The 24,037-nt window shown below is 36.3% G+C and overlaps 1 protein-coding gene across 4 annotated transcripts in view; it reads right to left on the reverse strand.

Moving 5' to 3' along the window:
* Positions 1-17,611, reverse strand: part of LOC121378461 (EGF-like domain-containing protein 2) — a 111,998-nt gene extending 94,387 nt beyond the window's left edge. For 2 of the 4 annotated variants that reach the window (XM_041506635.1, XM_041506636.1), the window contains exon 1: positions 11,385-11,528. In XM_041506635.1, the coding sequence (XP_041362569.1) occupies positions 11,385-11,513 (129 nt within the window). In that variant the 5' untranslated portion in view covers positions 11,514-11,528. Of the gene's footprint in view, positions 1-11,384; positions 11,529-12,728; positions 12,876-17,369 lie in introns of those variants that run through there. The other 2 variants (XM_041506638.1, XM_041506637.1) reach the window with 2 other exon arrangements.
* Between the last annotated feature and the right edge of the window lie 6,426 nt (positions 17,612-24,037).

Genomic DNA, 24,037 nt, shown 5'->3' on the forward strand with positions numbered 1-24,037 from the left:
GTAATTATGAATGCATTTAAACATCCTTGATATTTCACATCCCCAACCCCCAGAAGTACATTTTACATATATATTGAACATTAATTTACCAATAACAATTTTCTAGTTCTACCGGCTAAACAGTTTATATATTTGTATTTTTATGATTATTCACAGCTTTATGTTGTATGCAAATGTTCATAGGAATTAATTCACAATCATTGTAATTTAACTTTTGTATTTCTCTTTCATCTTGTCTCGTGTTTATAGAAATATTATGTATATATTCCTCCTACGCCGTTGTGCAACGGCCAGAGAGTAAATAAAGTCTTATCGTGTCTCTTGTCTTGTCTCTGATCACTACGTCTCAGAATTACCAAATGTTTGAGGGCAACATACTGAGGGCAACATACTCTGAAAAGTACAATCCCTGTTGTCCAGCTCTTTCTCCCAAGATATTGGTTTAAACAAACACACCTACTAAATCTAGCCGGAGTACATCCCTTTTACACAAAAAAACACTGCTTTTACATGGGCCGGAATGACCACAAAAAGTACACATGTTTGCATATTACATACTCTACCCTGTCAACTTTAGTCTAATAGTTGCCAATTCAAAGTTGTCTGCCATGAAATAATCACAGTTAAACAGCAGACTAGTTGCTCGGACATATTTCCAGATTTTCCGGTCAACCAAATGGGAAGGTAACTGTGATTTGAGGCCATCTTGTGTGGACACATCCATAACAAACATTATGTGGTGTTTCCACAGTTGATAACGATTTAATGAGCGCACCACCTTCTCATGTTGATGACTGATAAAACGTTTACTGTTTCTCACAAATAATACCACCTCGGATCTAACTACCGAGCACGTTTTACTGGGATCACAATATCAAGTAATGAAAATAACTTGAGTGTTTACCAACAGCCTCTAGCGTTATCTACATACAGCGTAAATACCCGTGATACTATTCTATAGACAGGTTTGTCACCATGAACAAAACAATTAAATAAATAAATATTAGCAAGTAAAAATAAATAAATAAATAAAAATAAATGAGTAACAGATTTATATAATAAATAAAAAGAAATCAGTAAGTAAAAATAAATAAATAAATAAATAAATAAATAAATAATAAATAAGTAAATGCATGTAAATAAATAAATATATAAATAAAAATAAAATGGAATAAATAAACAAGCAAAGAAACAAACAAAAGGAATTGAAACAAATAAATATATTTTTAAATAAATAAATAAAATTCAGTCAATATTGCAATCAATGAATCAGTCAATCAATCAATTAAATAAAATAAAATAAAATAAATAAATAAATAAATAAATAAAAATAATTCAATCATTCAATCAATGAATCAGTCAATCAATAAAAATAAATAAATAAATAAATAAATAAATTAATTAATTAATATAAATAAATAAATAAAATTTAAAAAGTAAATAAATAAAAGGTGTCCCAGTAAAAGATCCAACACAGGGAAAATACAATCAGTGAATTAACAGCTAGTCTCTGTCCTGGACAGACATCAGAGACAGTTGAAGTGTGCCCAGGACAGCGTGCTTGAAGTCAAATTAATATAAGCAGATGAATATGGAAAACACATTTAAAGTTAGGAAAAAACAAAGCAAAACAGTAAAGATAGGGCTCGACCTACATGATAACCAAGCTCTGTTTCTGCTTTGGTTTCCCTTTATTTCCTTCTTCATCATATAGAAATAGACACAGCAGTTGTCGATATCTGGGTGGGTTAGAGTTAAACGTTTTGTGTTTAACGACACCATCACAGCTCTGATTTATTAATCATCGGCTATTGGATATCAAACATTTGGTAATTCTGACAAAGAATCTTCAGAGGAAACCTGTTACATTTTACTATTACCAGCAAGGGATTTTTTATATGCACTTTCCCAAACAGGACAGCAACTACCAGACCCTTTGATATACCAGCCGTGGGACGCTGGTGGGGACGGACCCAATAGCCGATGCATTTTTCATACTGGGGTGTCGTTAAACATTGATTTATTCGTTCATTGGTTGGGACGGGAAAAATACAATCAGAGAATGGGTACACCGAGGACATTCAATCTAGGAAAGCGCTCTGCCGATATTATCCCGCCCCGTATCTGGATCTTGAGGTAAACAAACTCTGATATTCTATTTCGTTTATCGGTGCGTCGAATTCCTCCTTTGAAGTGTGACCTGGAGATACGGGTCTCATCAACACTTTTGACTCGTTCCCCATGGTGAGCAAGGTCTTTTGGATTACCTTGTTTTCTTCTAAATAGGTTTAATAATGCCAACTATCGAATCATCAGGTAATATACCGGTGCTAAATATGAGATTAAATAGTGTGGGGGTTTTGGGGTTGTTGTTGGGTTTTTTCAATAGGGACTAATTTGCTTTGAGAATATTTAAAATATTCCTTTGTGATGGCATCTACGTCCATAGCTTTGCTGATTTTGAGGTTTCAGAATTGCAGAATGAATATCATCCTTAGAAATATCACCACTGAGGATATTACTTTCAGAAGTAATAACGCTGTTATATCTTTAGATGCATCATTAATTTCTTTTAAAAATTCAAATAATTTATCAATTTCTAATTCATTTGTATATTAAAAAAATGTATTTAATGAATTAAGTAAGTTCCAAAATTCGTTTGGTTTATTTGATTGCAATTTTGTAATTTGTTTCTTCAGAAGACATACTTGGGTTTTGTGAATTTTTACAGTTTTTCATATACATGTTACTACAATTTATCAAGGTTTGTCAATCAGTATTATATTTTGTATCATTTCTTTGCTGTTCTACATTCCTTTCCAAACCATGCTTTATTATTTGATACTGTATGTTTTCTAATATATTTATTATTGCTTTCAATATTATCGACTGGTTTCTTTTTCAGCACTTTTCTGCATAACATTTGTAAAGTCGTTTTCTAATTTGTTAATTGTTTTATGGTGTTAACTGCATCAATATTTCTAAAAAGATCATCAATACAGCCTATTTGTATTGTAATTTGTTCATCATCAATATTATTACAATATCTTTGTATCTGAGCTGATACCCAGCTTTCGTCTTTACTAACAATTGTCAGACAACTTGGGTAAAGGAGTCTTGGCGATGCTTGTGATTGATGATTCAAGGTAAACAATGGGTATCTTATAGAATACGATTAAAATCGCAGATTTGAAATGCATTCATGTGTTTTACAAGAGAAAAAGAGGCAATGTTGTAGTCAACTACAGACGAATTCTTACCCAGTGGTTTATTGTTGCCAAAGCGACCGTTTGCAATTAGAAAGTCCATCGACTTACATAAGTCTAACAGTTGTGTACCGTTGTGTACTGGGTGTCATGGCTTGACTATCTCTAGTTAAGGGAATGTTCATACTTGCTAGGCATGAAGCGCCATTCAAATATCCACGCAAATCTTTATCTAAATAAAACAAATATGAGCAATACATCTTTTTTACCCTGTAGGAGGACCGCCATTCCACGACTGGCTTGACAAGTCTCCGACATGGTGCAGCATATTAAGATGTTCTGGTTATTTCTAAATGCCTACAGCCACACACCAAAGTGTTGTATTCACGACCACTTTAATCAAACACAGACAATAGGAATCCGTTCCCTGTCTGGGTTTTTACCCACCAAGTTTACCTTGAATACCTGTGAAATATAGTATGTCTTCTTTACAAACACCTCAAAACATAACCAAACACTCGCAGAGTTTGTATGCAGTTAACCATCTAAAATGACATCCGAAGTATAGTGATTTTGTCTGTAAACGATTTCCCATATACCTTAGAGAATGTTACTTGCATAACCACGGATTCAATGACTGTCCGCGAGACTAGCAATAGATCGTTTCACTAACGCCCAGGGTAAAAATATTTCTCACGGCAAGTTTATTTGTCTTCATTTAAGATACCTATTGCGGTTTGTTGGGGTTTTGTTGTTGATTTGTATGTTGTGTCGGGGGGGGGGGGGGGGGGGGGGGGGGGGGGGGTTCGTGGTGGTGGTGGGAGAGGCAAGTTACGAGAGACATTTACGCCCAAAAATACAAAAGGTATTTTGTTGTTTGTTGTCTGTTTTTTTAAGGATTAAAGTACCCTGTTTTTCTACATAGGTAAACTCCTTGATTACTGTGACATATTACGTTTTGTACTGCCACCCTTCGTAATATAGACTGCATACAGTCTTGTCTTTGAAGCTGTCTAGACTCCCATTAAAGGGACTATAAGAAAATATTTTATACGTAATAGTTTCACTAATGTCATATTTATATCAGATGTACATTCGAGCATGACGTTCCTATCATCATCCGTCCCTGTTGTGTAAATTGTATAATATACATGTCTATATTGTCACCGCTAAAATCGTTTTGGGCGTGTTCACTGCAGTTTTGATATGGATGAGATAATTTGAAAAATGGACTTAGTTCTGACAAAAACAGGACCGCCGAAAGAAATGTTAAAGTGGTGGAGGACAAAACCTTTATAGAATATTTTATTCTGGCAACGAATTGCTAATAAAAACCCGATATAGAGAGAGATGAGTAAGAGCGATAAGAGCGAGCAATAAGAGCGAGACGAGAGAGAGAGAGAGAGAGAGAGAGAGAGAGAGAGAGAGAGAGAGAGAGAGAGAGAGAGAGAGAGAGAGAGAGAGAGAGATGGGGAGGGACTTTTAAACATAATATTTATTAGCTCTAGAAACAAATTTTGTATTCAGGTTTGGGGCCCTTACACTCTTTCCTTTAGCTAAACATTATACATACGTCAATTAAACTGTTAGTAATTAGCATGCATACACGACCAAACCAAATTGTGGAGTTAACAGTAAAGCTGCAAATAAAATGCCACAAATAGTTAAATGGAAAAAAAGAAGGAAAAGGAGAAAGAGAGAAAGAAAGGGAAAACGACTTTAAAGATTAAATTTTAAATATTTTATTATTATTTCATGCCTATGGGAAAAATGTATTTGATATGGGTAATATTAAAGAAATATATGAATAAAAACAAACAATACTTATAGGGCATGGGGTGTTAAGGAGAAAAATATTAATGGAAGTAGATATCGTGTGAGGAACTTAGGAAGGTTTTTTCTAAAAAAAATCCAATCCGTTTTCAAACAAGCTAGTCTTTTCTATTGGTAATAAAGTGGCATTGCTGTCAAGGAAACGATTGTTTATTAAATATTTCATTTCCAGTTTTAAAAAATAATATATTTGTTGGATATCAAGGTTTGTTTTTGACATTTTTAACTATTAATATTTAACGTTTTTGGGTGTGTATTTTCATACTGTACATGTAATGTCTGATGTTAATAGTTAACCAATTTTAATTTAAAAGTTTCTAAATAGTGTTTTCACGATGGCTTTGGTTGCACTGCAAAGACAAATAAAACGGCTCTTAATAAAATAATCAACAAAGACCAAACTGGATTTATTAATTATTATATAGGAGAAAATATAAGATTAATATTTGATATCATGTTTTACAAAGAAATGAATAACATTCCAGGTCTACTACTGTTAATTGATTTTGAAAACCCTTTTGATTCGATATCCTGGTCTTTTATAATATTAAGAAAAGAACTAAATTTAAAAAACCAAAAACAATAGATAGTTTTAACTTTAAGACGTCTATTCAAAACTGGATTAAAACATTATATAATAATTCCAAATTAAGTGTAATATAAAATGTATTTCTCGTGGAATCATTTAAATTGGAAAGAGGTTGTAGACAAGATGATCCCTTGTCCCCTTTGATATTTATTTTATGTTGAAATTTTTATCATCATACATAGAAACTCACCTAATATTAAACGTATCTTTATTATATCACGCATAAAGGATTTGACAGCCGTTAATAAAGAAATATATTCTTAAAAAAATGTACCTTATGTTATATTTTGCTTTAAAGGTATCAAAGTTCATGTATCGTCCTTCGTCATCTAATAAATCTTGTATAAATAATATGCCTTTTTCAATATAGTGTTTATAAAATATTGTTTTAATTTTTGTTTATTAATATTATATTATTCTACCAAACAGGGTAGTCATAGACGCTACCCGTTATCTTGGAAATTAGCAGCTTGACCCCTAATTTTTTCTGATTCTGAGGGTTGGTAGTATTTATATCCGTAGTGTATACGTCGACTGATTCTCTGCAGGTTTGAGTTGTAGCCACATATATGTTACTATGCTCGTCTATGGGATTTGGTGTGGTGGTATACACCCTACAGGCAATACGAATTTATTTTGTATAAAGGAACGTTGAAGGTATTTCGCCCTCAAAATATTTTGAACAATATTTCTGTAAAATACTTATATATCCTTGCTTAAAATATTATACTATACATTGTGTCCACATTCAGACGTCCCTTTCTTCACAGAAGCTGTCGAAAGGTTTTTGGCGCCTGCACTGGTGTGTTAATACTAGTTTTGTCATTGGCAACTCATTGCAGGTTCATTGGATCAGTTACGTCCATTGATTATGACTACTGGGTTATCTGTTACTCTATCACAATTATTCTCTTGACCGAGTTTAATTATTATTTGTGGTTTCATTGTTATATATGTAGTTTTGGTTAGTACAGTTCATTATAAACAAAAAAAAAAAGCTTTAGCGAAATTCGGGTTTCAATTAACCAAGCAGCAAACATGGCAAAACATTGTAGATTTATAAAGAGAACACGTATATTTGTCAAATTATTAATGAAATGTATTGGACGAATTCAACTTAATTCGCTTTTGGTGGACGAAAGTTTACATCCTGATCATATGTCACTCACTAATATCATGATAACATGTTGTCTTCCAATTATTTGTCCGCCAGAGTTCGAAATAAACGAATGACTTCGGGTTTCCAATAGTCACTTTTCATCTTTATGTCCAGTTAGACTTCTTCTTCAGCTTTTGGTGTGTGTATTTCGCATGTTTTTATATAACTTAGGGCATTGTATATCAAGTTAAAGAGTGTATAGAAATAGACACAGCAGTCGTCGATATCTGGGTGGGTTAGAGTTAAATGTTTTGTGTTTAACGACACCATCACAGCTCTGATTTATTAATCATCGGCTATTGGATATCAAACATTTGGTAATTCTGACAAAGAATCTTCAGAGGAAACCTGTTACATTTTACTATTACCAGCAAAAGATTTGTTATATGCACTTTCCCAGACAGGACAGCAACTACCAGACCCTTTGATATACCAGTCGTGGGACACGGGTGGGGATGGACCCAATAGCCGATGCATTTTTTGTTTTGTACCGGGGTGTTATTAAACATTTAGTTATTCATTCATTGGTTGGGACGGAGAAAACTACTATCGGAAAATTGGTCCACCTATGAAATTCAATCCAGGATACCAGACCATGGTGTATGCTGCCCAGTTTGTGGGAATTTATATGCTTTTATAGCTTTCAGTCGCCAGAGTGTAGACCCCTTCCTGCTAAAATTCCTGGACATGCGCCTATAATAGTACCTAAAAATCAGCTGGGATAGGAGGAATGAATGTTTGATTTAACAATACACTCCACACATTATAATTTACGTTATACGGCGTTGTATCGCACAGATAATACGAGAGGAAACCCGCTGCCATCACTGTATTAGCTGCTCATTTCAACTTTCCATGGACAGGATATGACACCACGGTTTTGTTAAACCAGTTGTCGAGCACTTGTTGGAAGGAGAGACAGCGCAATGAACCGACCGATAGGTAGCATTAGTGGAACATTTGACTACTGGGCCACGTCAAGCCCCATGAGCTTGAGGGATGTAGGCAAACACATTCACGTTCTATGTCTTTCATCGGTGCGTCGAATTCCTCCGTTGAAGTGTGCCCTGGAGATACGGGTCTCGTCAACACTTTTGACTCGTTCCCCATGGTGAGCTGGGTCTTTTGGATTACCTTCCTGAGTTTGCTCCATTGTAAGATGTTTCCGATTAATAAAATATTTCTACGATTAAACTTACATATTACATATATTTTCTTGCTTAGAATATCAGTGCCTGTATAATCAATGTGTTTCTGGTCATCTCAATATTTGTAAGAAACCCAAACTGGATTTTGTCTTCCGAAAAAGTAATTTTTAGGAAATAAAATGAAATTTAACCTAGTACAAATATTAAAAGGGTCAGAAACAAGTGTATTATACAGCCACTAATATTGTATGCAGAAAAATATATTTGATATGTAATTACAATCTTTAAAATGTCTCTGTTAGTCGATAACATCTTAAAAGGTTTAGCAAACTCAGTAATGTCCCTTTAATAAAATACAGTGATCCGTTCCCTGTTTTTTCTTTCCTCCAAATTTACCTATATATTATCAAATACATTATGTCTTCTTTACACACGCCTCAAAACATAACCAAACTCTCGCAGAGTTTGTATGCAGTTAACCATCTAAAATAATATCCGAAGTATAGTGATTTTGTCTGTAAACGATTTCCCATATACCTTAAAGAATGTTACTTGCATAACCACGGATTCAGTGACTGTCTGCGAGACTAGCAATAGATCGTTTCACTAACGCCCAGGGTAAAAATATTTCTTACGGCAAGTTTATTTGTCTTCATTTAAGATACCTATTGCGGTTTGTTGTTTTTTTTTGTTTTTTTTGTATGCTGTGTGTGGATTTGTTTCGGGGTGGGGTGGGAGAGGCAAGTTACAAGAGACAGTTACGCCCCAAGATACAACAAAAGGTGTTTTGTTGTTTGTTGTATGTTATTTAGGTTTAAAGTACCCTGTTTTAATACTTAGGATAAATCCTTCGTTACTGTGACCTATTAGATTTTGTACTGCCACCCCAGTTAATATAGACTGGATACAGTCTTGTCTTTGACGCAGTCTAGACACCCATTAAAAAGACTATAAGAAAACATTTTATACGTAATATTTTCACTAATGTCATATTTATATCAGATGTACTTTCGAGCATGACGTTCCTATCATCATCTGTTCCTGTTGAGTAAAATGTATAATATACATGTCTATATTGTCACCGCTCAAATCGGTTTGGGCGGGCTCTCTGCAATTGTGATATGAATGAGATAATTTCAAAAATGGACTTAGTTCTGACAAAAACAGGACCGCCGAAGTAAATGTTAAAGTAGTGGAGGACAAAACCTGCACAGAATCTTTTATTCTGGCAACGAATTGCTAATAGAAACCCGATATAGAGAGAGATGAGTAAGAGCGATAAGAGCGAGCAATAAGAGCGAGACGAGAGAGAGAGAGAGAGAGAGAGAGAGAGAGAGAGAGAGAGAGAGAGAGAGAGAGAGAGAGAGAGAGAGAGAGAGAGAGAGAGAGCTGGGGACGGGGGGCTTTTAAGAATAATATTTATTAATTCTAGAGTCAGGTTTGGGACCCTTACAATCAGTGGCGTAGCGTGGGTTCCCAGCGCCCGGGGCAAGGACAAGTAGTGTGGCCCCAAACCAGTGGACCGTCAGCACTCCCCGAGTCCCTTCCACAAATCCAGAATTTTGCGCCTAGGGCAACCAACCCGGTGGCCCCGCCCATTGTACATATGTCAATTAAACTGTTAGTAATGAGCATCCATACATGACCAAAACAAACTGTAGAATTAACAGTAAAACTGCAAATAAAATGAGAAAAATAGTTAAAGGGGGAAGGAAAAAAGAAGGAAAAACAGAAAGAGAGACGGAAAGGGAAAACGAGTTTAAATATTAAATTTTGAAATATTTAATGATTATTTCATGCCTTTAGGAATAATATATTTGATATAGGTAATTTTTGAAAATATATATTAATAAAAACAAATAATACTTATAGCGGATGCGGTGTTAAAGAAACAAATATTAAGGGAAGTTGATATGGTGTGAGGAACTTAGGAAGGTTGTTTCTGAAAAAACATCCAATCCATTTTTAAACAAGCTAGTGTTTTCTATTGGTAATAAAGTATCATTGCTATATTTTAATTCAAATATAAAGATCAAGCCAAGAAGACCATTGTTTATTGAATATTTCATTTCCAGTTTTCAAAAATAATATATTTGTTCAAGGTTTGTTTTTGACATTTTTAACTCTATTGATATTTAACGTTTTTGGATGTGTATTTTCATACTGTACATATAATGTCTGATGTTAATAGTTGACCAATTTTGAAAGTTTATAAATACTGCTTACACGATGGTTTTGGTTGCATTGCAAAGACAAATAAAAGGACTCTTAATAAAATAATCAACAAAGACCAAACTGGATTTATTACGGTAATATATATAGGAGAAAATATAAGATTAATATTTGATAGTTTTACACAGAAATGAATGACATTCCAGGTCTACTACTATTAATTGATTTTGAAAAACCTTTTGATTCGATATCCTGTTCTTTTATAATATTAAGACATGAACTAAATAAGAAACAAACAATATATAATGTTAACTTTAAGACGTTTATTATAAATTGGATTAAAACATATAATAATTCAAAATTAAGTGTAATACAAAATGTATTTCTCTCGGAATCATTTAAATTAGAAAGAGGTTGTAGACAAGGTGATTACTTGTCCTCTTTGATATTTATTATGTGTTTAAATCGTCGTTGTCATAGAAACTCGCCTAATATTAAACGTATCACTATAGATGGGGGACATATATCACAATATACAGATGATACTAGTTTTATTCTTGGTGGCTTCCCAGAATCAGGTGGAAGCCAGAATAGGGTGCAGAACAGTTTACCCTACTTGCTATTAACGTTTCAGTAAAATTAGAAGAAAAAAAAAAAATGAATGAATTGATGATGAACATCCATGTAAAAAAATGTTTTGCTTAACCGACACCACTGGAGCACATTGATTAATGAATCATCGGGTATTGGATTTCAAATATTTGGTAATTGTGACAAGTAGTCGTCAGAGGAAACCCGTTATATTTTTCTTAATGGAGCAAGAAATCTTTTATATGCACTTTTCCCACAAACAGGAAAGCACATACCACAGCTTTTGACCAGTTGTGGTGCACTGGTTGGAAGGAGAAAAAACCTAACCAGTTGAATGGATCCACCAAGGTGGTTCGACACAAGCACCTCAAGCAAGCACTCAACAGACTGAGCTAAATCCCGCCTTCTCCACATACAAATTCATAAGTAAATGGGGAGTTGTGCTATGGATACTTAAAGTTTGATATGTTTCCTTGAAATGTTATTTGAATGAGCACGTCGGTTATATCACAGTAAATTTTGACATACACCTAAATTCACAAGAAGAATCTATATCCTTTTATAGCATCAAGGCATAATTTTGTTGTTTGCTATAAAAATACAAGGTACATCTGTACCCAGAAAGCCGATGGTTGTGAAATGTGCACTCGCACATAACATAAGAAAATACGAAAAACAAGCCTCACCTCTTCAAAACAATATTTGAAATTCCTACTGAAGATCCCAACACTGCACCCTCCTCTGTAACTTACGAGTACACACCTATGCCCGTATTTCGAACAGCGCAAGGGACAAGCAACTTTATCCGGGTACATACAGACTACTGCACATATTTTAAATGTCATTAATTTTGTAGGACACATGTGAACGATTTTGGTGAACGTATTGGTTGTTGTACTACTATTGTAGCTGATTCTAAGTCATTTGTATTTATGTGCATCGTCTTTATAACAATATAGATTCCACTGACTTAACACGCTGCAGCAGTTACGTCAACAATAATTCATTTGTATATACGCGTGTACTAACAATTCCGCATGACCCAGCAACTTGAACAACTTAATTGAATCATCTTGATGTTGGCCGAATAGTGATAGGTTAAAAGTTTGTTTTGTTTAACGAAATCACTAGAGCACATTGATTAATTAATCATCGGCTATTGGATATCAAACATTTGGTAATTTTAACTAGTTTTCAGAGAAAACCCACTACATTTTTCCATTAGCGACAAAGTATATTTTATATGGACTTTCCACACAGATAAGACAGCACATTCCAAGGCTTGTAATATACCAGTTGGGACGGGAAAAATAATCAGAGAATGGATTCACTAAGGTGGTTCGAAAATAGTGAAGAGTTCCTAGGTTTTAGCGTTGTACGACAGACGTCTTACAGACATGTAGCCCAGTGGAAAGGTGCTCGCTTGATGCGTGGTCGGTTTGGGATCGATCCACGTTGGTGGGCCCTTTGGGCTATTTCTCGTTCCAGCCAGTGCACCACGACTAGTATATCAAAGGCCGTGGTATGTGCTATCCTGTCTGTGGGATGGTGCACATAAAACAAATCCCTTGCTGCTAATGGAAACATGTAGTGGGTTTCTTCTCTAAGACTATGTTACAAAATTACCAAAATTACCAATAGCTCATGAGTAATAAATCAATATGCTCTAGTGGTGTCGTTAAACTAAACAAATGTTCACCTCCTTCAAAAAACCCGACACTCATGTCATAAACTCGTTAAGCTGTTGATCTCCGTATGTGATAATGACGATCAAATTACAAGTGAATTTGTTTTTCACCCAAAGATACAAAACTGCAATCTATGAGAAACAAAACTTTAAAAATATAAACCTTTAACACAACTTTGAAAACTATAAAAACCTTCATCACATCTGCGAAAATGTTGTAAACTCGTCAGTACAACTTTCAAAACTTTAAAAAACATCTTTGAAAAATCTTAAGTTTACTCGTAAAACAATAAGCTGTAGTTAATATTTGTTATGAATTTAATAAAATATGTATTGTACTTACCTTGAATTTTGGTTTTAAATCTCGTACTGATGTAAAAAGTAAATTGCTGTGTTAACCGTAACCACAGCTAATACAAACTCGTTTGAGCGAACTGAAGTGTCAAGCTATATATATCGCCGGTCATGTATAGTATACGACACCTGGTTTGGGTCATCAAAACATGTTTGGAACTGAACAATGCAAGCTTCTTCTTTATTAACACACCTATAAGGAGTAAAACCAAGTACAGCTCTTATTGGTAGAAAAGCCAGAGGGTGTGTGATTTATGTAATTTAAAGAAAGGAAACTGAAGTCTGTAACACTTTCGACGTTGTAAGCAACAATCTGTTACAGATTCTAAGTATGTGTCTAAATGTTTTTGAACAAAACATTGTGGTTTAAAAAATTGTGCCAGGACCGTAGCTAGGATTTTTTGTTTGGGGGAGGGGGCAACTGAGTAGTTAATAGTCTAAAACTCCTTAAACGGTTAAGAAGAGAATTTTCTTTAAGTTTCTATAATGCTTTCCGGATTTTTTTTAGGTGGAACATGCAACTGCCCCTTGCCCCCTCCCCCCCCCTCGCTAGTTACGTGCCGTGTGTCGTACCCTTTTTTATTTTGTTCATTCATATCATTCCCCCCCCCCCCGCTATATAGCCGTGTGCCGTACCCTTTATTATTTTATATATATATATATATATATATATATATATATATGTGTGTGTGTGTGTGTGTGTGTGTGTGTGTGTGTGCGCGCGCGCGCGCCCCACTTTTTGTCACTTTCCTACGCCCGTGTACTTGACAACCTGTACTCAACTAGTACTTGGTAACTAATACTTGACAACTAGTACTCAACCAGTACTTAACAACCACTACTTGACAAGTACTTAACTAGTATTTGACAACCATATGTACTTGACAACCAGTACACAACTAGTACTTGACAACCAGTACTCAACCAATACTTGACAACCAGTACTTAACAACCAGTACTTGACAACTAGTACTCAACTAATACTTAACAACCAGTACTCAACCAGTACTTAACAACCAGTACTCAACCAGTACTTAACAACCAGTACTCAACCAGTACTTAACAACCAGTACTTAACAACCAGTACTTGACAACTAGTACTCAACTAATACTTAACAACCAGTACTCAACCAGTACTTAACAACCAGTACTAAACCAGTACTTAACAACCAGTACTAAACCAGTACTTAACAACTAGTACTCAACCAGTACTTAACAACCAGTACTTGTCAAGCAGTATTCAACTATTATTCTGTTCTATTATTTAGACCCAAAGTTTTTTGCAAATGTTACGTTTATTTCCTATTCGATATTTGTTTTCTTTGCATTTACATGAAAACAAACCCAAACCCTTTCTTGTAGGTGCATTATATTTAATACATTTAGCTAATGTATTATGTATTTTTATTTTATTATATCAATTATATATTAGCATACCATACCTAACCTAACACAACTGAGGTGTAGCACAGTAATAAACACAAATCACCTCACACACCGCAGGAATGTGCTTTCCAAATTTATAAATAAATTTAATGCAGGGCCGGACCCCTTCCCAGGGGGGGGGGGGGGGAAAAATGTCAAAGGAAAACCAACATCAAATAATTCAAAAATGTTATTTAATTTGCCTCTAAGTGGGAAAATGGAATCAATATATTATATATATATATATATATATATATATTCATATATATATATATATATATATATATATATATATATATATATCATATAGTATTTAGGGTGGTGTAGGGGCTGGGGTTTGGGGGTTGGGTGGGTGTTACATTTGTAATGCGAAAAACCAAAGGGTTATTGTTCGGACTCGTATGGGTTCAACCACTTTTTCATCCCGCAGACACAGCCCTGAATGTTCAAAATACGATAGCATTGCTTGGTCAATAACATCATTATTTCGATCTATGACTGCACGTGCTATTGCAGCAATGTGTAAACCACGTAAAATACAAGTTAGGTAGGGTATATAAATTCATTGAAAATGTATTAGTCGACATTCTTGTTATTGTTATTTGAGGAAAAATATGGGTAAATCGAAAAACACTTCAGTTGATGTAAAATCGTGTATTAAGAACGTTTTCGATTATTTTGAAGATGAATATCAGCGCGGTAGACCTATGTATGCTTCTTATCGAATTGTCGATCGAGTTGCCGCTGCACTTAAAGTTTCGGTTTCAACAGTAAAAAGAACTGTGAAAAATCTAAGCTCTACGAATCCAAGCACAGAAATCACTGTTAAAAAATGCGACCGAAAACTCATCGATTTATTTGATAAAGATGTTATTAGACGACGAGTATACAGATTTTATAGAGAGGGCGAATTACCTACATTACATAAGATTAACGTGGCTTTAAGGGAGGAATGTGGAATCAACATATCCATATCAACTTTACGAAGAACACTCCATGACCTCGATTTTAAATACCAACATATGTCTACAACCGGAAAAGTGATTTTTGTGGACGCCAATATATCAGACAGGAGACTGTCCTATCTCCATGAAATATTCAGTTTACGAGAACAGGGGTATTTAATAGTGTATCAAGATGAGACCTGGGTGAATGTCAACCACACAACATCCCACCACTGGACAGATATCCACCCGGGCACAAGTACCGTCAATCACCTGCCGAAATCAGACGCTGCTGATAGAGTTCCTAAACTCTGTTCGGTGACAGGGAAGGGAAAAAGACTTATTATTTGTCATGCAGGCTGTGATAAATATGGATTGATAGACGGCTGTGAATTGATCTTTGAGGCTAAAAAAACAGACGGAGACTATCATGGTGAGATGAATCATGAAAATTTCATCAAATGGTTTGAAGAACAACTTATGCCTTCTCTACCAGAACCTTCTGTTATCGTCATGGATAACGCAAGCTACCACAACAAATTAACTGAGATTACACGATGTCCTGCTCTAAACGCTAAAAAGGAAGAAATTCAGCCGTGGCTACGAAACAAAAAGGCTATATATTGAAGTCACAGTTCAAATGAATACATTTTATTTTGAAAAAAAAAACAAAAAAATACCTTTTGAGAGTAACATGACAAAGCCAGTTCTTTATGAACTTGTGAAAAGTAACAAATTGCTTTGCACATTTGTTACTGATGATATTGCTGAACGTCATGGGCACTTGTGTCTAAGACTGCCGCCAAGACATTCTGAACTCAATCCGATAGAACTGATCTGGAGTCAAGTCAAAGGGCACATAGCTCGTCATAATGATGGTAAAATGACCACGGTGCGGAGAGAACTTGCACCTGCATTGAACTCTGTCACATCTACACACCTCTCTGACGTAGTTAAACATGTAATAAAGATCGAAGAAGATTTTAGAAAACAAAATAGTTTTATAAGAAATAAAATACCCCCTGTGATAGTCCCCCTTAACGAACATGGTGATGAAGAAATGAGTTCGTCGACTGATTAAGTTATTTCTCCATACCCATCAGGAGTATTACTTTAATGTATGCATGAACTCTTTAACACCAAAAACAATTTATTTCCATATCATTCACTATCAAACAACCCAACAACCTATAAACTAATCGACTAAAAATGCATATAGACTACACATAGATATGAGAGAAATGTTTATTTAACGACACACTCATCGCATTTGATATACGTTTATGTGGCGTCAGACAAAACGGTTAAGGAGCATTATGACAGTGAGAAAGAAACTCGCTACCGCCACATGGGCCACTGTTTCCGATAAGCAATTTTGATAAGCAATAAGGGGCGTTTTATATGCACCATCCCATAGACAGGATAGCACATACCACAGCCTTTATACATCAGTTGTGGTGCACAGGCTGGAACTAGACACAACCCAATGGGTCCACCATGTGGGATCGATCAGTCGACCTACCATGAGCGAACGCTTTACCTCTGAGCTACGTCCCGCTCCATATACAAAAGAAGCCTTAAGTGGGGTTGGGGTTGTGCAGAGGGTCACACCTCCACCAATCGCATGCATACCATATTCTTCTCTCTCTCTCTCCCTATAAACATAGATTAAAATATGTTGAGTGCATCGTTACATAAATGACGTCTCTCTCTCTCTCTCTCTCTCTCTCTCTCTCTCTCTCTCTCTCTCTCTCTCTCTCTCTCTCTCTCTCTCTCTCTCTGTCTGTCTATCCCTTCAGCGCGCGCGCTTGTGTATTCCACAATATAATTATAATATATGATACATATTTTTTTTTCAAACTGAGGTTTTGTCACTTCAACTCCCCACCTGAATCCGCGCCTGCTTCATGTTTACAGATATTTTCTTAAATATAGGTCATACTACGATTTGTGCGGATAGGACGATAGAACCGAACATTAGTTTGAAACGCACTATAGAATGATGCTTTTGATATGCAAATGGCCGTAGTTATTTATAGGAGAAATAACGTGCATTCCGAACACACAGAGATTTTTAAAAAGTGGAATTAAGTCAACTTCGTGCATTTTATATGATGATTTGTATATAAAACCTGTCGGGGTTTGGGTTTGTTTTCATGTAAATGCAAAGAAAACAAATATCGAATAGGAAATAAACGTAACATTTGCAAAAAACTTTGGGTCTAAATAATTTAACAGGATAATAGTACTTGTCCACTCACCTTTAGAGATGTCTGGTTTCACTGGTCAGTGTGCCTGGACAAGACATCTCCTCTGCTAGTTCCAGAGTCGTCATCAACGCCTCTTACAAAGATTACCGTCCATTGTAATCTACGATCATTTATTCATATAAAAACCTAAGGTATCAGAAGACGTTCATGAGTTCCAAGGTCCTCACACTGACCGCCTATTAGACGGTGAGTTTTGTTTGGGAAATATACCTGTCTCCTTCGTAGAGCACTGTATCAAACACTAAATAACAGTAGTTTAAAAACGTGATGGTAACGTGAAACAAACATCTTTTCCTGCGTTCAACACAATGGAATGTGGGTGTATTACTGGCCTTTCGTAATGGTCTGATGCGCGCAAATGTAGTGTCGATTATATCCACATCAATATGGACAGACTACACACGTAACACAGTAGGAAAATGAATAAACACTGCTTGGGGATACAGTTACCTAACAGATGATCAACAACTTTGAAAACAGCATTAACCCTTCCTATTTTAAACGTGAAAGATTTAAGCTGGAAATTTACTTAAAACATTCATGCATTAAATATGAAGCCTTAGGTTAGAAAATGGAATCAACCCTTCAGATATTAAATTTGAAACCTTCAACTAGGAATAATGGCAATACCCCTTTATACATCAAACTGGAAGGCTTTAAGTTGAAAATGGCATTAACTGCCGAGACAGTATACATCCTCATATGTCGGTGGTCGTCATGGATGCACTAAAGTGTGTGGCTTCCATCTTATCTACAACCCACAGTATTCCCCAGATCTAGCAGTGCCTGACTTCTATCTGTTTCCAAACCTGATAACGGATTTGCATTGCGCAGCTAATAGCGATATAAGTTCTACTACTAAGGAGATCATAGACTTGCACGACAAATCCTTCTTCGTCAGAGAGATTCAGGCACTGCAGCACCGTTGGTTGAAGTATGTGGACCTCCATGATGGCTGTCTTAAAAAGTATCAGGTAGGCATGCCCATAGGCCATTCCCGTCCTTATTAGGACAAGACCTGTTAAGTCATCCCTCGTAAACACGTTAAATCCACAATTTTGCGCCTCTTTTCTTCGTGACCAGGATGCACACAAACCAAATGGTAGACGTCCGTGTATTTCATAGATCCAAACACAGTCACTCTCTTGTTCAAATTTAATGAACGATTATTGTCATCATTTTAATTCTATTTCTAGTGTTACACTTGTAAAAGGACTCGCGAAGAAAGTTAGGTAGGTAGGTTCTGTTTCATAACATTCGACCATCACACGGGCGTAGGAAGATGCCAAAAGGTGTATGTATACATGTATATACATATATATCCTCCCCGCTTCCTACGCGAGTGCATCATGTCCAAAGTAATCTACTTGGGCATATTGGGGAGGGCTGAGGTGGGCTGTTGTATTTTAGGGGTTATAGGAAGGCTATATATTGAAGTCCCAGTTCAAATGAATACATTTTATTTTGAACCCCCCCCCCCCCCCCCCCCCCCCCAAAGTGCATTGTCCAGTAAAGAATCTCCTCGGGAGTGGTTGTCCTATTAGTATGTATTGTCCAGTAAAGAATCTCCTCGGGAGTGGTTGTCCTATTAGTATGTATTGTCCAGTAAAGAATCTCCTCGGGAGTGGTTGTCCTATTAGTATGTATTGTCCAGTAAAGAATCTCCTCGGGAGTGGTTGTCCTATTAGTATGTATTGTCCAGTAAAGAATCTCGGGAGTGGTTGTCCTATTAGTATGTATTGTCCAGTAAAGAATCTCGGGAGTGGTTGTCCTCCTATTAGTATGTATTGTCCAGTAAAGAATCTCCTCGGGAGTGGTTGTCCTCCTATTAGTATGTATTGTCCAGTAAAGAATCTCCTCGGGAGTGGTTGTCCTATTAGTATGTATTGTCCAGTAAAGAATCTCCTCGGGAGTGGTTGTCCTATTAGTATGTATTGTCCAGTAAAGAATCTCGGGAGTGGTTGTCCTCCTATTAGTATGTATTGTTCAGTAAAGAATCTCCTCGGGAGTGGTTGTCCTATTAGTATGTATTGTCCAGTAAAGAATCTCGGGAGTGACTGTCTTATTAGTAGGTATTGTCCAGTAAAGAATCTCCTCGGGAATGGCTGTCTTATTAGTATGTATTGTCTAGTAAAGAATCTCCTTGGGAGTGGCTGTCTTATTAGTATGTATTGTCCAGTAACGAATCTCCTCGGGAATGGCTGTCCTATTAGTATGTATTGTCCAGTAAAGAATCTCGGGAGTGGCTGTCTTATTAGTAGGTATTGTCCAGTAAAGAATCTCCTCGGGAGTGGTTGTCTTATTAGTATGTATTGTCTAGAAAATAATCTCGGGAGTGGTTGTCCTCCTATTAGTATGTATTGTCCAGTAAAGAATCTCCTCGGGAGTGATTGTCCTCCTATTAGTATGTATTGTCCAGTAACGAATCTCCTCGGGAGTGGTTGTCCTCCTATTAGTATGTATTGTCCAGTAAAGAATCTCGGGAGTGGTTGTCCTCCTATTAGTATGTATTGTCTAGTAAAGAATCTCGGGAGTGGTTGTCCTCCTATTAGTATGTATTGTCCAGTAAAGAATCTCGGGAGTGGCTGTCCTCTTATTAGTATGTATTGTCCAGTAAAGAATCTGCTCGGGAGTGGTTGTCCTCCTATTAGTATGTATTGTCCAGTAAATGATCGCCTCGGAAGTAGCTGTCGTCTTATTAAGATGAATTGTTCAATAAAAGATATGTTTGGTTGTGGCTGTCCTTCTATTAGTATGTATTGTTCAATAAAGGATATGTTCGGATGTGGCTGTCCTTCTATTAGGATGTATTGTCCAGTAAAAGATATCCTCGGGAGTGGCAGTCCTCCTACAGCTGAGGCACCTGATAGAGAATCATGGAATCAACCACTATTTTGCCAAATGCCCATTCGAGACTTACCGTTGTGGTATTTAAATGTATCCTGCAATCACTGTATAAATTGGCAAAATATGATGACTAGATACATCTCTATATTTTCACTGAGCAAAACTATAGGCCACGTGACATAAGTCCGTCTCGACTCAAGTATTTCAGATAAGATTTTCAATAAACATACTCTTTAAATCATTTGTTTAAGTACAGTAAATGCAAATAACTTTTAGTTTTGCGATAACAATACAAAACCTGTACATTTATTTATGAATTAGAGTTTAGAAACGCTTTTTGAATGTTGCAGAATGTAGCTAGCGTCTTACAAAGACCCCTGCGCGTGCTGTAACCTCACCGTGGTGCAGGGGTGTAACATTCTCTTTGAGAATGGCCAATACAGCACAAATTAAAGTTTAGAGTAAAATTCGGTGTTCGTAAAATTCTGTGATATTTGTATTTGTATTTTTGCGCAGTTCTTTACACTGTTTTTGTTTAAACCTTGAATTTTTATATTGATGTTGATCATCACTTTATTTATTTGCATTACCATAGTTTGACACCCAATAGCCGATGTATTTTTCGTGCTGGGGTGTCGTTAAACATTCATTCATTCATTCATTCATTCTTACAAAGAATGGCGTCATGTATTTTGTATGACTTCACACGCCAAATGCCTTGCTAGGTTGACGACACTCGATTTGCGTACACGAAAAAAGAAGGAATAAATAGTTATTTTTCGACTATTCCTGTAGGATTGCAGGATAAAAGAAATAGACATTTTACGTTAGTAAAAGATTTTATGGGGAATTTGTAAATATCTAGGTCCGTATCAATGTTGTTCAGTTCAACCTGTCCGGTCCATTTTTCACATAACTGGAAGCATAATTAACCGACTTTCGTCTATCTTTTCGGAACCAGTCGTCAAGCTGACCTGACAGAAAAATTTGAAGAGACGAAAAATTTAGGAAATAGTGATAAGTATTCCTGTACACACTTTAATACTTGGCCATTCGATTTGTAAGTGGTTGATGCGTCACATTCAAGCAGAATGCGATGACCGTTTTAAGCTTTCTCTTGGGCTAAGTAGAATTTCAACAATTTCTTTTTACGGTATTGGTGGTTTGAATGTGAATAGACTGCTTCTACAGCACATGCGAGTATTGCACGCGCAACTTCCACAGTGTGTGGTCTTGTTGGTCGGAGGCAATGACGTCACGTTCGACTGTTCGGCGGAGGAAATTGCGTATCGTATACTTTAGTTTTGTACGGTTCTTACGAATAGGCACATGGTTAAACAGATTATGTTATGTCAATTACTGCCTAGGTATTATAAACATGGTAAGACATTAACTAGTCAGTTGGTGCAGAATGACAAGACCTACAAGGAGGTAAATGAGATATTGTTATCTGAGATGAGTGGTGACAAATTCTTCAATATAAAGTTTTGGCAACACTGCAAGTTTCAGTTTGACACTGTGAATGGCAGAGATTTGTTTGGTCCTGATGGTGTTCATCTGAATGCCAAAGGTCAGTACTATTTGTATAAATCTTTAAGGGGAGCAATTATTAATGCTTGCGACATGCTGAATAGTAGGTAAAATTGATAGTATAGCCTTGACTACCATAAACAAACCCACAATTTAGGCATGAACAGGGGTGCAGAAAGTACTTGTCCACTCACTAAATAGTAAATTTATCATGTAGAATTAGTGGATATTCAAGGATATAGTGGAAAAGTCAGGTTCGTGGGTTCTCAACCTGTACTCTATCACTGTAAATAATTAAATGATGATAATGTTGGTTCTTGTTCTTCCATAAGGAATAACAGAAATACTAATAAATATAACAATCACCACCAGTATGACGGTTGACCTCCCTTTCTATCTCAATATTCAAATACAGAATTGAATATTGTATACATGACTGAAATAAACACATGTTGCAATACACAATATATCAGTTTTCTCACTTTGTTTCGGCTCAGATGATCATGGTCGGTATGTTTATTATATATTTACGTAGACGGACATATTGATATTCTGGTGGATTATTAAACTATTGAGACTGGTCTGGTTGAATGGTGAAATGTTTCCAGGTTCTGCTCCCCCCCCCCCCCCCCCTCCCTTTGCATAAATGTTTATTACATACACTGTACATAACTCATTAAAAATGGGTAGCTTGATCAAATATGGCTGGGCAATACTTTCATATGGTTCATTGATGGCTTAGTCTTTAAACTATTGTTCATGGACAGTGTAGTCCATAATATGGGTAGGTGGCTCATGGATGGCTTAATCCATATATTTGTTGCTCATGGACAGCTGAGTCCATAATTTACATGTATTTGTTGATGAACAGTGTAGTACATAATAAGTGGCTCATGGACGCCTTAGTCCATATAATAGTTGCACATGGACAGCTGAGCCCATAATTTACACGTATTAATTTGTTTATGGACAATGTAGTTCATATTACGTGGCTCATGGACGGATTAGCCCATATAATTGTTGCTCATGGACAGCTGAGTCCATAATTTACATGTAATTGTTTATGGACAATGTAGTTAATAATATGTGGCTCATGGACGGCTTAGTCCATATAATTGATGCTCATGGACAGCTGAGTCCATATTATTGATGCTCTTGGACAGCTGAGTCCATAATTTAATGTTTATGGACAGTGTAGTCCATAATATATGGTTCATGGATACCTTAGTCCATACATTTGTTGGTCATGGACAGCTGTGTCCTTAAGTTGTATTGTTTATGGACAGTGTAGTCCATAGTACAGGTATGTGGCTCATGGATGGCTTAATACATATAATTGATGCTCATGGACAGCTTAGTCCATAATTTATTTGTTTAGGGACTGTAGTCCATAACACATGTGGCTCATGGTTGGCTTAGCACATAAATTGTAGCTCATGGCAACTTAGTGTATACATTTTTTTAATTTATGCATGGTTGTATTATTTATGCAAGAGGGCATTTTAAGGGTGTAACCCCAGATTCATCTAGTAAAAGGGGTTTTGATTTATTGATTATGTACGTGTACCATCAGTAGTTTATGACAAAGCCTATTAAGGCCATCTTGTCCGAGTATAACTATGGGTCATGAACGGTTTAGTCCCATTATTCTGCATATCATAGTGTAACTAGGTTTATGATATTTGAATGTAACAGTCAGTATATAATCTGACACGGGTTCCATAATCCATATATGTATTGGGGTATGTTGGTTTCTTAGCCTAAGGTTGATAGGGTTAGTATACAAGTAGGGTTGTGCAGAATATACCACTAATGTAGTTTTATTCAGCTTTAGGATGCCGAAACGGGCACAGATGTCTTCCAGTGGGAGCGATACATGTTCCTCCGAAAAGACCCCGAAGTAAGCAGAGAACTTCGGCTGCAACACCACCATCTCAAACAGAATCGTCTGAGTCTTCGATAGTGCGGAAGATAACTGAGGAGGTGCTGATGAAAGTGACTCAGCACATTGATCAGAAATTTGACTTGTTATCAGCTCTGCAGCCCAATACAGGCGACCAGCCAGACTCTGCATCATCTGCTGTTACAGCAACTGTAAACCGTGCAGTCTCTGCTATCAGTGATATTCCCTCGACAGGCGGATGCCCTGTCCAGACAGAAACTCAATCATTTCCGACAACTGATGCCAGACGCAGATATATACCCAGAACAGATTCCTCCTCTGCCAAGCTTGCCGTCATAAATGGATGTTTCGCAGAACTTTTGCAAGGAATGTTAACCAA

The sequence above is a fragment of the Gigantopelta aegis genome, chromosome 8 (genome assembly GCF_016097555.1).
Source record: "Gigantopelta aegis isolate Gae_Host chromosome 8, Gae_host_genome, whole genome shotgun sequence".
Lineage (NCBI taxonomy): Eukaryota > Metazoa > Mollusca > Gastropoda > Neomphalida > Peltospiridae > Gigantopelta > Gigantopelta aegis.